The sequence below is a fragment of the Ostrea edulis genome, chromosome 2, assembly GCF_947568905.1.
Source record: "Ostrea edulis chromosome 2, xbOstEdul1.1, whole genome shotgun sequence".
NCBI classification, from domain to species: Eukaryota; Metazoa; Mollusca; class Bivalvia; order Ostreida; family Ostreidae; genus Ostrea; species Ostrea edulis.
In genome coordinates, this window is record NC_079165.1 from 45098711 (window position 1) to 45112807 (window position 14097).

The 14097-nt window shown below is 33.9% G+C and overlaps 1 protein-coding gene across 3 annotated transcripts; it reads left to right on the forward strand.

Moving 5' to 3' along the window:
- Positions 1-2305: 2305 nt before the first annotated feature.
- On the forward strand, positions 2306-14004 carry LOC125681120 (BUD13 homolog). 3 transcript variants are annotated; one of them, XM_048921052.2, is made up of 6 exons: positions 2306-2754; positions 5130-5317; positions 11462-11922; positions 12010-12155; positions 12928-13106; positions 13667-14004. In XM_048921052.2, the coding sequence occupies exons 1-6, from the start codon at positions 2639-2641 to the stop codon at positions 13840-13842; spliced, it is 1266 nt and encodes a 421-aa protein (XP_048777009.2). In that variant the 5' UTR covers positions 2306-2638; the 3' UTR covers positions 13843-14004. The 3 variants fall into 3 exon arrangements, with proteins under 3 accessions (XP_048777009.2, XP_056010158.1, XP_056010157.1); XM_056154183.1 differs by having other exon boundaries at positions 2320-2563; XM_056154182.1 differs by lacking the exon at positions 2306-2754 and adding an exon at positions 3406-3553.
- The last annotated feature ends 93 nt before the right edge of the window (positions 14005-14097 follow it).

Below are 14097 nucleotides of genomic sequence, written 5' to 3' on the forward strand. Positions count from 1 at the left end.
ATCCATACCCAGTTCTAAAAACAGCAAGGAAAGGATGAAATATAGATTCAAAATATTCAGAAAGCTGTATATGGATGGCTCTTTCAAAGAACTTTGAGATGGTTGGCAAAACACTGACCGGTCTATAATTTCCCTTGTCTAGACAGCTGTTTTTCTTATGAGTAGGACAGACTTTGGCTTTCTTTAATGAATCGGAGAAAACTGAATTTCTATTGCCTTATTTATAAGACATGCTAATGGTTTAGCTATAGATGGCACGGCTAGTCTTAATAGCAAGGGTGATAATATTATCTACCCCTGTAGCGTTCTTAATATTGATTTTGTTTACATGTTCAATGATAAAAGATTCATCTACCGGTTTAAAAGATAGTGGTTATGAGTCCTGATCTTTCATGATAGTGTCAATTTGTCTAACACTTGAATGTTTTTCATCTATTTGCACATCGTTTGTTCCTATATCCTTTGCCACATTAACGAAATAGTTGTTAAAAATATCACATACAGCACCTTGATCGTTGACCAAACTGTCATTTTCACATATGATAGTATTTCTGATGGTATTATTGCCCTTATTTGTCAAAAACGGTTTGATTGTAGGCCAGAAATCTTTCGACTTTGGCCCCCTTCACATCTCTCTATAAAATATTTATTTAGAGACTGCCTTTTAACCTTTGTGACGTAGTTTATTTGAGTTGCATATGCTTTCCAATTTTTGTCTGTATTACATTTTTGAAATTTGTGAAATAGCATCTTTTTCCTGTAAACAGCCCTCTTCAGAGTTTTATTCATGAAAGGAACTTGTTTAGGTAAAACTTTCCTCTCCTTGAAAGGAGCATGTTTTTCGATCGTTTTTCTAAGAATTTGTTTTCAAAATTTTGGTATGCCATATTGACACCTTCCATATCAATAGCATTAATGAAATCTATATTACTTGACTCTTCTAAATAGTTTTGTACATCGAAATTTTTAAAACTTCTACACAATTTGGTTTGTTTGGTTGCCAAAGGAGTGTCGCACTTCAACTGGGCAGCAATGCAATTGTGGACATCACTTAAACCACTTCTAAAATTTAAAACTTTATGTACATAAGATGACATATTTGTGATAATAAGATCTAAAAGACTTGGTTTTCCATAGCTGGTGAAATATGTTGGTTTCTTGATGTGATTTCTAAGATCAAAAACATCACATATCTCCTGCATGGCGGAACACTTTAATAATTAATGATATCTTCAATACGCGCGATAATTAAATTGTTCTGTCTTAAACTGAATTAACGATATCATACATATAATTCAACTGAAGAGAGCAATAATTCAATTAATGCCCACATCTCTTCAATCGAATTATTGTGTGCATCAATTACTCTTCAAATGAATTGATGATATAATTAATTCAATTGATGCGTGCAATATGGAACGCCAAATTAACATAAACTCAAATAATTGAAGATATCTTCAATTATTTAAAAATATCATCAATTCAATTATTGCTCTCTTTCATTGATTTAATGCGTGCATTAAATCAATTAATAATTATCTCATCAAATGAATTAATGCGCGCTTTGAACAATTCAATTATTGTTCTCATCAGTTGAATCAATGCGCGCATCAATATTGAATGAATGAGAGCAATAATAGATTTAATGCGCGCATTAATTCAATTATTGATCTCCTCAAGCATCAATTCCGTAGAAATATTGCTCGCAATGATTAATTCAGAGCTCGGTATAAATAATGTTATGATCTCTTTAATTCAATTGAAGATATCTTTAATTATTTATAATAAAGAGATCATTAATTCAATTTTGGATATGTTGAATTGAAGATATCTTTAATTATATAGTTGCTCTCTCTAGAAGAATTATTGCTCTCTTCAAATGAATTATTAAAGATATAATTAATTCAACTGAAGGGAGCAATAATTGATTTAATGCGCGCAATAATTCAGAATTGAATATATCATTGATTATTTGAAAAGATCTTTAATTTAATTGTTGCGCGCATCAAATGAATTGATGATATCTTTAAATAATTGAAGATATCTTCAATTATTTGAGTTTATGTTAATTTGGCGCTCCATAGAGATATCTTTCATCTTTGAGAGATATCTCGAAATTCCAAAGTTAAAAGAGATATCTCTTTTTCGAATGAATTGTAAAAAGGCTTGCCATAAATGGTTTTGAACAAGCCTGATGCATTTTAAAACATTACATATGCGTAAAAAGCTCACTAAAATTCTGGGGGTTTTGTTTGTTTTACTGTGTGTGTGTGTGTGTGTGTGTGGAGGTCCTTTTGGGTAAATCGGCGTACCGATCATCTAGTGCGTTCGAGACCGCCTTCTTCGCACGAGTGCAAATTCCTGCGATCTCGAACGCCTAGTACATATCACGAGAAGGTTCGAGGTGCAAGAACTTACACCACCTCTGTAAGTAGTGTGGTTGAAGAACAAGAATATGTTCATGCGCACATTTATCGTCATTCGCGACTCTAAGAACGGATCACGAGAACAACGGGAACGGTGATCTCGAACGCACTGGAGCCTGGAGCCCGATGCCTTCCGAGTAAGTGCATCGGAAGGTCTTAGGTTTTTAAAGATTGTTGTTTCTTTTTCCCAAACCGTACGTGAATTCGTGAAAATGTCTACAATGAGTAAAATAGATTACCTAAAGCGATACACATCTGATAACCCGATGGCGGATAAAAAAAGGAAAAAGAGAAAAACTGCACATGGAGGAAATACTACAACACCAAAGTAAACAGTACTTAAGTTTTAAGAAAGTTTCGTTGTAGAAAATCGCATTTATTTTAATTGAAAAGTGAGGTAGCTAGCAAAATATTGGTAAAATGTATCAAAGGATCGGGACGTAAAGAAAAACTTGTGGCTGTTAATTATATACTTTTATTCTTTGGTGTTTCTTTGGATAATAAGAGGTTACCAAAAGGAATTTCTGGGAAAACAAAGTAAAGAAATTGTTAAATCTAACTTTTAAGAAGTAGCCTACTGTACATGCTGTAGATAACAAAATAAGTTTGAAATTTAGTAGATCTGCACTTGTCTATAATGTAGATTTTTTTTAATTTTATGAAACCATTGAAGTTGTTGATTTTTAAAGAAAATGCTTTGTAATATGTAGAGTCCAAACTGTCTAGCATACCAAGAAGTATGTGCATGCACTAAATTTTGACTGGTTTATACTGAATTTAATGCCAATAACAATGTAATGAAAGGAAATTCATACTGTAGGAATATCTTAACAAAGAAGTGAAAACTGCAGATACAGACATGTACATGAGCGTGCTTATGTGTTCTTTTTCTAATGGATTCTTTTCTAATATAGCTAATATAGCTTCTGTTGTAATGAAATGCTTTGATTGATGTTTTCCGCCACCCTCAACAATTTTTCAGTTATCTGGTGGCGCCCAGTTTTTATTGGTGGAAGAGGGAACCCAGATACAATGTACCTGGGAAGAGACCACCGACCTTCCAAAAGTAAACTGGGAAACTTTCTCACTTACCAGCGCGAGCGGGATTCGAACCCGCGCCGACAGAGGTGAGAGGCCGTGTGATTTTGAGCATGATGCTCTAACCAATATATTCTAAGGTTACCAAATATTTGGTATTCTTTAAAATGTGTGCAAGCGTGCTTTTAAATTCTGATTGGCTTATAGTAAAAATCTACTGTATTTATTTCTCATTAATAATTAGTGACGGTCATTTGTAGTTATTTTTATGACATTTTGTATATTCTGTCAATATCCTCCTCCACAAACATTTCTTGGGTGTATTGTTTTGGGGTTTATTATTTTCATTAGGTCTGTCTGTATTTTCATCCATCCATCTGTTAGTGGGACAATTTACTGGTTTCATATAGTTAAGTGTAGATTCAAGTTGATGACCTGTTACTCAGATATGCATTCTCCTTTTTACAGTGTAACGGTCAGCCGGATTCGATCGCCGGTGGCCAGTTATCTCAATTAATAGCGCACCTGACTAGAGATTCAGGGGGCACGGGTTTGAATCCTGGTCTGGTCCGTTGCATTTTCTCCCTTCCTGTTACATTTGGTGTCATAGACCAGCCCCTGGAACTGACAGGTGAAAATGTCTGCCAGGGGATAAAGATCCTGGGTTAATGTCTTCAGGTATGAAGACATTTAAGGAGGGAGGAGTGTAACGGTCAGCCGGATTCGATCGCCGGTGGCCAGTAAGCTCAGTTGGTAGAGCACTTGACTAGAGATTCAGGGGGCCCTGGTTCGAATCCCGGTCTGGTCCGTTGCATTTTCTCCCTTCCTGTTACAACATAATAATAAATATAATAATAAATTCTTTTATTTAGACAGGATAGCACAATTAGTACAAATGACTAGTTTACATTGTGGTCCTGTATAAAACATATTCACAGACAGATAAATGAGAGAATAGAAAAATAGATAACACAATATAAAATATATACATAAAATACACACACGATATCACTGGGGGGAATATATATATATATATATATATATATATATATATATATATATATATATACACACACACACATATACATACATACATACATATATATATACATACATACATACATACATACATACACACACACATACACACACATACACACACATATACACACATACACACACATACATACACATCATATCTATATATCACTTATTTGAAAAATAATGCTGCAAATATGCTGATTTAAAAGATGTAATAGAACCACAGCTTCTGACAGACTTGGGCAACACCATAAATATTGATAAAAATCAAGGTTTACAGAATTACATGTAGGCTGAAACTTATAATCAACGCAAATGTGTCTTCATCCATACATTTTACAATATTTCAACTATGCCGCGATAATGTATGAGCCCTTTAAGCCGGGTCTAATTGTAACTGGCTTATGGTTATTGAATGGCAACATGTATGCTATATCAAATAATGCTTTAAAATTTAAAACATGGGTGTATTGCTGGAATACCTGTCACCTGATATCATAGCATGAATGAGACACCATTACAGAGGTCCAGGGGAAACCATTTGGGAAACATCTGTAATAGGCCTAGTTCTTATCCGATAGGTATCTTTTTATGTAGTCTTAACCCAATTTGTTCAAATTACAGGTCCAGAATTGTGGATGATGATGTAGACTTAAAGTCACTGCCAAGTAATTTAGATGATGTTACAGCCTATGACAATATAGAAGAAAATGTACCAACTGTTGCTGCTGTTTTTGATGAACGTCCAAAGCACATTCAAGAACTGGAGGCCTACAAAACTGATAAATGGAAGAGAATGAAAGCTAATAATGGTAATGCTTAAACATGAAAAATACATCAAGGACAAAGGCACTCGACGGTTTAAATATTCATAATAAAAAAATAGTCTTCCTGTAAACATAATATTCACATGAATATTATGTTTACAGGAAGACAATTTTTTTTATTATAGATATTTAAAATGTTGAGTGCCTGTGATCAAGGATTTGGGTTTTTTAATGGGAAATGTCATTTGTTTGAAATTGAGAATCTGATATTAGTAAGTGTACTATCTTCAAGGAAGAATGACCAAGGGTTAAGTCATTAAAAGTGGGACATCTAAGTGGTACATTTATTCTTGTCCTGAGACTGAATTTATTTTTCCAAATGAAAGATGAAATATGGTTTGCATACAGTTTTGTGCTTAGAGTGACCTGTCCATGGATGTTAGTAGAAATGATTTTCAAAGTTTTTTATGAGTTATTTATATTTTAATGGCTTCTTTTAATGTTTTCCAACATAAGTAAATAAAGTTTCTTGATTTAAACGTAAGTTTTTGAGTTGATAGAATTGAAATGTTACACACTTTTCTGACTTGTAATGGAATATTTTAGGACTTTTCCTCTGTGATGGAATCTCTGTGAACGACTTACTTATAATGCAAAACTTTCAAGTACTTACTGTAGTTGCCAAAAAGTTTATCCTTATTTCACATATCTACAATAAACAAAATTTCTTTCTTAGGGAACTTTTTAGAATTATTTAGAAACAGAAAGGATGTTAATGCATGAAATTCATTTGAATATTCCAATACTAGATTTTCAAATGTGGATTTTTTTTAGGTAAATGTAAAATACCGGTAAAGAAAATACTTATAAAGGGGCATGTACATGATTTGAGTGAAAATTTCTTTTTTTTTGTATTAGATTGATAATATGATAGTATTTGATTCATGTAAAACATAGCAACAAACCTAATTTTCAAAATCTGATACAAAGATGTATTTGAGACATCTAAACTTTTCATTTTCAAAACAAGGCACGAGCCCTATTTATGTTTACCTGTCACATGACTCAACTATCAGCGTGTCGCCAAAGTTGACGGCTTTTGTGAAAAAAAGTTTTTATAACAAAAATTTTCTGTTCTTTCTTCATTGTGCTTACTCCCTAAATTGATTTATTATTAACGTTGAATGCTTTGACAAACTTTTTATAAATCCTGGGTGTTCTCACCTCCACACATTGTTTCCTGACTATGACAAACATTTTAGGAGCTGGGTTTTATGTAAATGTATCCTGTATAAAATTATTTTTAATCCACTTATTTATAAAAGATCTTTATTTCTATTACAAAAAACTGTCAATTTCAACTAATCCATATCAAATCATATCCAAATGCAAATGTTTCCAAGTTGTGTGGATTCAGCGGGTTTTTTATGGCCCTGCGACTTTAGTTGGGAGGATATTGTTTTGTCCTGTCTGTGTGTCTGAAATTTTAACCTTGCTCATAACTTCTGATGCACATATGCACATTCCTTATGACATGACTTTTTCTTTGGTACCAAAGGTTTTAATCTTGACCTTGGAGATAGACCTACTTTAAAGAAAATTTAACCTATTGAATATCGCCTGGACTATTTGAGGTAGGGCTTTGACAATATGCGTAAAGATTCCTTATGGCAAGGCCTTACATTTTATTTATGATCTTTGACCTTGTGATCTTGACCTTAAGTTTGATCCAAATTTCATAACTTTAAACTTTTGAATAGCAAATGATAGGGCTCTCATATGCCATACATATATTCCTTGTGACAAAATGTTTCTTTTGTATCAAAGTTTTTAACCTTAGAGTTTGACCTAATTTGAAGAAAACTTAATATCTTCTAAACTATTTATTAAAGGTAGAGCTATCATATTTTGTATATATATAGATTCTTTATGACCTTCCATGTGATACCATGGTATTTGACCTTTTAGTTTGGCCTCCTTTTAAAAAAAATCTGACCTATTCAATATTTCCTGACCTATTTAAGATAAAGCTTTCTTATTTTGTATATACATTTCTTATTGCAAGTCCTATTATTTCATACTGTGATCTTTGACCTTGTGAATTTGGAGTTTGACCTACTTTTAATAAAACATAACCTATAGAATATCTCCTGAACTATTGAAGGTAGGGCTTTCATATTTTGTAAATAGATTCTTTATTGCAAAACCCTGTGATACTCTGGTGTTTGACCTTGTGATCTTCACCTTGGAGTATGACCTACTTTTAAGAAATATTACCTATTCAATGTCTCCCGAAGTATTTGAGGTAAAATTTTCATATTTAGTATACAAGTAGATTTCTTATGGCAAGATCTTTCATTCCAGACTATGATCTATGACCTTGTAATCTTGACCTTCTCCCAGAAGCAAGGTCATGTAAGTCATATTGGTGGTAAAGCATCCCCATGTTTTGTGAATTCATGTTCAGTCGAAACTTTTCATGGAAATAAAGCTTTAAATTCACAACAGCTGAACAACGGCAGGGCTAAGGTGACTCATGTGGACCATGGGCCTCTTGTCTAAATATTATTTGATGATTTGATGATGATTTACAAATACAATAATTATTACAGTGAATTATTGTATGAAGTTGTGTGAATTCATGTTCAGTCAAATTTTTTTTTTTTTTTTTTTTAATTTACATTTTTTTTTCATCATTAAATCAGATACATATAGATCTATAACAAAGAATGATTTTCATTGCTATTTCCACTTATACCTTTAAGCACACACACACATACACACACCCTTATGTAAAGTCTATATAGAGTTATTTTGTTGCTTAAATTTGCATATATATGATACAAGTAGATAACGGGTTAAAAATCAAAAATATTTTTCCATAATGACCATGATTTTTCAAATCTATATACATCACTGTTTTGAATAGCAATATGCTTTTCAATATTGAATTTGAATTTCAAGTGAGATAATAACCCATATATATTTGGTAGTTTGTTCTGTTTTAGACTAGAAAAAATATACTGTTTTGTGTAAAGGATAAAAAAATTTAGTACTTTGTTTCTTTTTGTGAGTGGAAGATCACCAAATAACACATTTTGCACATTAAACCCAACTCTTTCTTTGGTTTTTACATATATATGTAAACTAAAACTACTCCATAATGTTAGGATCAGTATAGTTCTCATTCAAAAGCCTATATATGACTTTTGTACATTTTTATACCCCCCGCAACAAGTTGTGGGGGGGGGGGGGGGGGGGGGGGGGGGGGGGGGGGGGGGGGGTATACTGGAATCGGGTTGTCCGTCTGTAGACGCAATGGTTTCCGGGCTCTAAAGCATTATCCTTTCCACCTACCGTCACCACATCATATATATGGACTACCCATGGGATGAAGATGTTCCCTATCGATTTTGGGGTCAAAAGGTCAAAGGTCACGTGCACTGGACATCGAAGTAGCAATATGGTTTCCGGGCTCTAAAGCGTTATCCTTTCCACCTACAGTCACCATATCATACATATGGACTACCCATGGGATGAAGATGTTTCCTATCGATTTTGGGGTCAAAAGGTCAAAGGTCAAACACACTGGACATCGAAGTAGCAATATAGTTTCCGGGCTCTAAAGCGTTATCCTTTCCACCTACAGTCACCATATCTTACATATGGACTACCCATGGGATGAAGATGTTCCCTATCGATTTTGGGGTCAAAAGGTCAAAGGTCACGTGCACTGGACATCGAAGTAGCAATATGGTTCAATTTGTCATGCCATTTGTTTTTTACACTCAGAAAAGAGGTTGTTTATACCTATTACCAACACCCTTTGGGAGATTGGGGTAAGTGGGGGGTATTCTTAGTGAGCATTGCTCACAGTACCTCTTGTTCATACAATATAATTGAATCATAGTAAAAAGGTATAAAAGGTTTACATACTATTTTGACAGAGTTTCTTTTAATGGACATTGTTTTCATAAAATTTGAAATGGCACTTATAACACTGTTGTATTGCATGATACACACATACTCAAAATTATATCTTTGTTGAAAAGCATTACAGACAAAAAATTGCTTTCATCATCAAATAGATCACCAACAACTGATATACCTTTCTCGTACCATGTTTTTATAAAGAAACCTTTATTTCCCACCTTAACATATGAGTTGTACCATAGTGGAGTACAAAGAAAATTATTTTCATTTATTTTCCTCTCCCTAACTTTCATTACTGTTAACCAAGAATTGAAGACATCTTGCCAAAAGGCATTATTTTCTTTTACCACATAATCTGTAATAAATGTATTTCCAAAATAAAAAATTTTGTTTATAATATCTCGACCATTAATAGCAATGAAAATATCTAACCATGGCTTAGAGTCACTTGTAATTAGCCTTTTTATCCATGAACATTTCAGAGACATAATAAACTTAGTAATATCAACCATTTTAAGACCCCCTACCAAATAGTCTTGGGTAACAGTTGTTCTTTTAACTTTATCTGTTTTAGCATTCCAAATGAATTGAAATAACTCTTTACTTAATGATAAAATAGTTTCTTTTTTAGGTGTTGGTAGAGAAATGAAAAGGTGATTCAGTTTTGGTATAAGTAGGGTCTTAACAACTGTTACTCGACCTATTGGTGTTAGAATCCTTCTTCTCCACTGTTGTATCATAGCTTTTAATTTGGGTATCTGAATTCCATAATTGAAAAACTGGCGTCCAATAACTCTTTTGAATGTCTGGTATAAAATCATATCAGGATGTATAAGCTACAGAACTAAATCTACCCTAGATTATCTAATATCAGATACTCAAACAGGCTTCCTGAAAGGAAGATATATAGGAGAAAACACTCAGTTTATATATGATTTGATGTCATTCACAGAAAATAGACATATTCCAGGATTACTAGTACTTCTTGATTTTGAAAAGGCTTTTGATTCAATTTCTTGGTCTTTTCTTTACAAAACTCTAAAATATTTTGGTTTTGGGAAATATATGTTAGAATGGGTTAAGATCTTAAATACAAATTTCAAAGCCTCAGTTTTACATGGCGGTTTCCTATCAGAACAGTTCAATGTTGAAGGTGGTTGCCGACAAGGGGATCCCGTTGCACCTTATCTTTTTCTCCTTTGTGTAGAAATCCTGGCTATTCTGATCAAACAAAACAAAGATATAAAAGGTATTGTGATAAATGATAAAGAACATAAACTATCTCAGTATGCTGATGACACTTCTCTTGCTCTTGATGGTACACCAAAGTCTTTATTTGCTGCCCTTGATACTATTGATTTTTTTTTTCAAAATTCTCAGGACTTAAAATAAATAGTTCAAAAACTAAAATTATCTGGATTGGATAAAAAAAAAATTCTGATGAAGTGTTTCATCATTCTAGATGGAAACTGGACTGGGGATGCACCAATTTCAATTTATTAGGTATACATTTTTCGGTAGAATTAGACAAAATCATTGAACTAAATTATGGAATTCAGATACCCAAAATAAAAGTTCAGTCAAAATTTTAATGACAGTAAAGCTTTTGAATACTGAGCGTTTGGTGAAGGAGCTGTCACTGTTTATTATTACAAGTTTGACACAACCAAAGTAGGAATTGGGCTCAAAGCCATGACCTCTCATTCACAAAGTGAGCACTCTATCTACTGAACCTTTGTGACTGGTCAAGAGACATTTTTGACCAAACAGTAAGACATAACCCTGTAGCAAGGTTCATTGGTGAAGGTCAAGGTCACTAATATAGACAGTCAAAAACACTTCTGCAAGCCACAATTTATAGTGGAAGGATGTTATAAGTTCATTGATGGATAGTCAATTAGCCAAATTGAAGTGACTGGAAAACATGTTAGAAATATTTGAGTTAGGTTATAACTTTATACTGGAGAGACAACTAAAGCCTATATTTTTGCATAAAAGTCACTGATGTTGTGAGCCTTAACCATGGGCTTTTGCCTCAAACAGTCATCGATTGAATAGTTAGAAATATTTGTTAAGGCCATGATTTTGTATGGAAGAAATTTTTTTTTATTACAAATATGGAAGCCCATTCAGTTCGTAGAGATTGAACGGTGCACTGATTGCACCATGATACACAGGTGACTGTTAAGGCCTAAGGGCTTTATATATTTGTATGTAATTAGTAAAAAAAATTTAAAAGATGTTATAATTATTTAGGTGACTCTTCACCAAGAATGAGGCATGATTCAGACTCTGACTGTTCACCTCCTTTGAAAAAAAGACATGATTCTGATTCTGATCAGTCGCCCCTAAGGAGAACAAGGCACGATTCTGATCAGTCGCCCCTAAGGAGAACAAGGCACGATTCTGATTCTGATCCGTCTCCTCCAAGGAAAGGAAGGCACAATCCTGACCAGTCACCTCAAAGGAAGCGGCATAATTCAGATTCTGACCAATCAATTGATACAAGACAAGATTCAGATTCCGACCCGTCACCTCGGAGAAAAGGAAAACATGATACAGATTCTGACCACTCACCTCCAAGAAGAGGGCAACGTGAAAATAGTGCTAAAATGAACAAAACTTTGTCTGGAAAAAGGGCTGGTCTTTCTTCAGCAAAAGACATGAAAAGAGAAGCAGATATTTTGAAAAAGAGAGAGGATGAAACATTTAAACAGGTAAATAATTTTTAAAAAAATAGTTGTAAATGCTACAAGTGTAATTTGAATTTTCATGCATTCTGGGTAACTCTCTGTATTTTATAGATAGATGCAGATCTTTTAGGTAAAAATGTGAAGACACAATACAGAAAAAGCGGAAGACAGCAGAAGATAAAAGATAAAGAGCCTACAGCAGAAGATTTGAAGAGAAGGGAAGAACTAGAAGCCAAATACTCTGAATGGGGGAAAGGGTGAGACTATTTATATCAATATTCGAACTAAATAGAAACTTGTCTAATCTGAGCCTGCTTGGTACCAGGAAAACAAACTTGGATGACATCCAGAATATAGACCATTTTTGCTCTCCGCTTCAAGGAAAATGGGGAATATTGATTTTGGTGTGTTTATCTGTTCGTAACACTTTTAATGACTCTCAAATGCTGTTTGAAATTTAGCAAAGATACTTCATATGCAGATGATTTATGACTACAGGATTTGCAGAAAGTGAACAATATTAATTAGAAAAGCATCACTCCGAAAACTCCCCTGATAAAATTTTTTGTATAATAAAGCACTTCAAAATAATACGAAGATATTTTACAAAAACAGAAGTATATGTTAACATTAGCTGCAGAACTGTAGCTCTCCGAAAAAAATTATGTTGACAGTCCGGTTATTGACAGAATATCAGTAAATGTACCCACCCAAGGTAGCTTGCGAGGTTCACTTTAGTGCAACAACTGAGGGTGCATGGACAAATATTCTGATATTATGTATTTTTCAAATTCTATACACTTTTAATTCTAGATGCACACATTCTTTTGCATTTTTGGTCTCAGACAAGTGTGTATGGCCATTATTATTTGTAAACAGGTGTGACATCCCAATCATTGAGTTACGTAAGTAGATGTAGCTAAACATCATTACATTGGAGGCTTTATGGCTCAGTAAAAGAATATATCATATGAAAAAATATCAAAATATGTAGTAACACGGTATATTGTATATATATACTGTTTTCAGCTTAAAACAAACAGAAGACAAGGCAGCTCGAGTAGAAGACCATCTGTATGAAATGTCAAAACCTTTGTCCCGCGCAAAAGATGATGAAGATTTGGATGCCATGCTGAAAAATAAAGAAAGAGCTGATGATCCAATGTTAGCATTCATTAAAAAGAAGACCAAGGACAAAGCGAAGAAAGGTAACGGCATCCTACCATACAGCACTGATCAGAAAAAATCCAAACATTCCTATGTTGTGCAGATTCAATTTTTTTTATGTCCCTGTGACTAAAGTGGCGGGGAAGGGGGGTATATAGTTTTTGTCCTGCCTGTCTGAAACATGAACCTTACTCATAACTTTTGAACGGTCAGTGATAAGGCTCTCATATTTCATCTGTGCATTTCTTGTGAAAAGACCTTTCTTTTGGTACCAAAGTTTTTAACCTATTGACCATGAGTTGCTACTCTATATGACCAGGCTCCAGGGCCATGAAACTTAGTCGACCTCACTTATTGTCTCAGTCTCACTTTTATAACGGGAACATACAGCGAAAAAGTGACATAGAAATCAAAAGTGAGCTTGTCCAAGTTTTATGGCCTTGGAGTCAGGTAACTCAGGCCTAGTATGCATGAGCCTCACGTACTTTCTCAGAAATCAGATTAACGATTTCTTTATTAATTGTATGGTTTTCAGCTTTAAAGGAAAATCTTTACCTTGCATCTTTTATGGTCTTTTTAAAGTTTTAAATTTTTTTTGCAGAACTTCCACAGTATAAAGGACCTCCTCCACCTCCAAACAGATTTGGCATTATGCCAGGTTATAGGTGGGATGGTGTGGACAGATCAAATGGTTTTGAGAGATCAATATATGCCAAACTTTCTGACAAGAAGGCTGTAGCAGACATGGCTTACAAATGGAGTGTGGAAGACATGTAACCTGCAGTGGTCAGCCGTTCAAAATCCAGGGACAAGTGTAATGTACCAAAGTACCAGAGTGTGCGATGAATGAGAGCATCAACATATACAACTGACAACAATAAGAGAAAGACAGACGAATTTGTGTGACAATGTTTTATGCATTAAAGACACCAGTATGCATGTATGTGTTATGTTATATTTTGAAACATATTGGTTGTGCCCCGTTTCTTTTTCTTATCATTCTTTATTCTCTCAACTTTTTGCTCTCAGAAT

Coding starts and splice junctions, on each gene's coding strand:
- LOC125681120 (XM_048921052.2), top strand. CDS start 2,639: ATGTCTACAATGAGTAAAATAGATTACCTAAAGCGATACACATCTGAT. Junction 5,318..11,461: donor GAGAATGAAAGCTAATAATG/GTAATGCTTAAA, acceptor ATAATTATTTAG/GTGACTCTTCACCAAGAATG. Junction 11,923..12,009: donor AGGATGAAACATTTAAACAG/GTAAATAATTTT, acceptor TGTATTTTATAG/ATAGATGCAGATCTTTTAGG.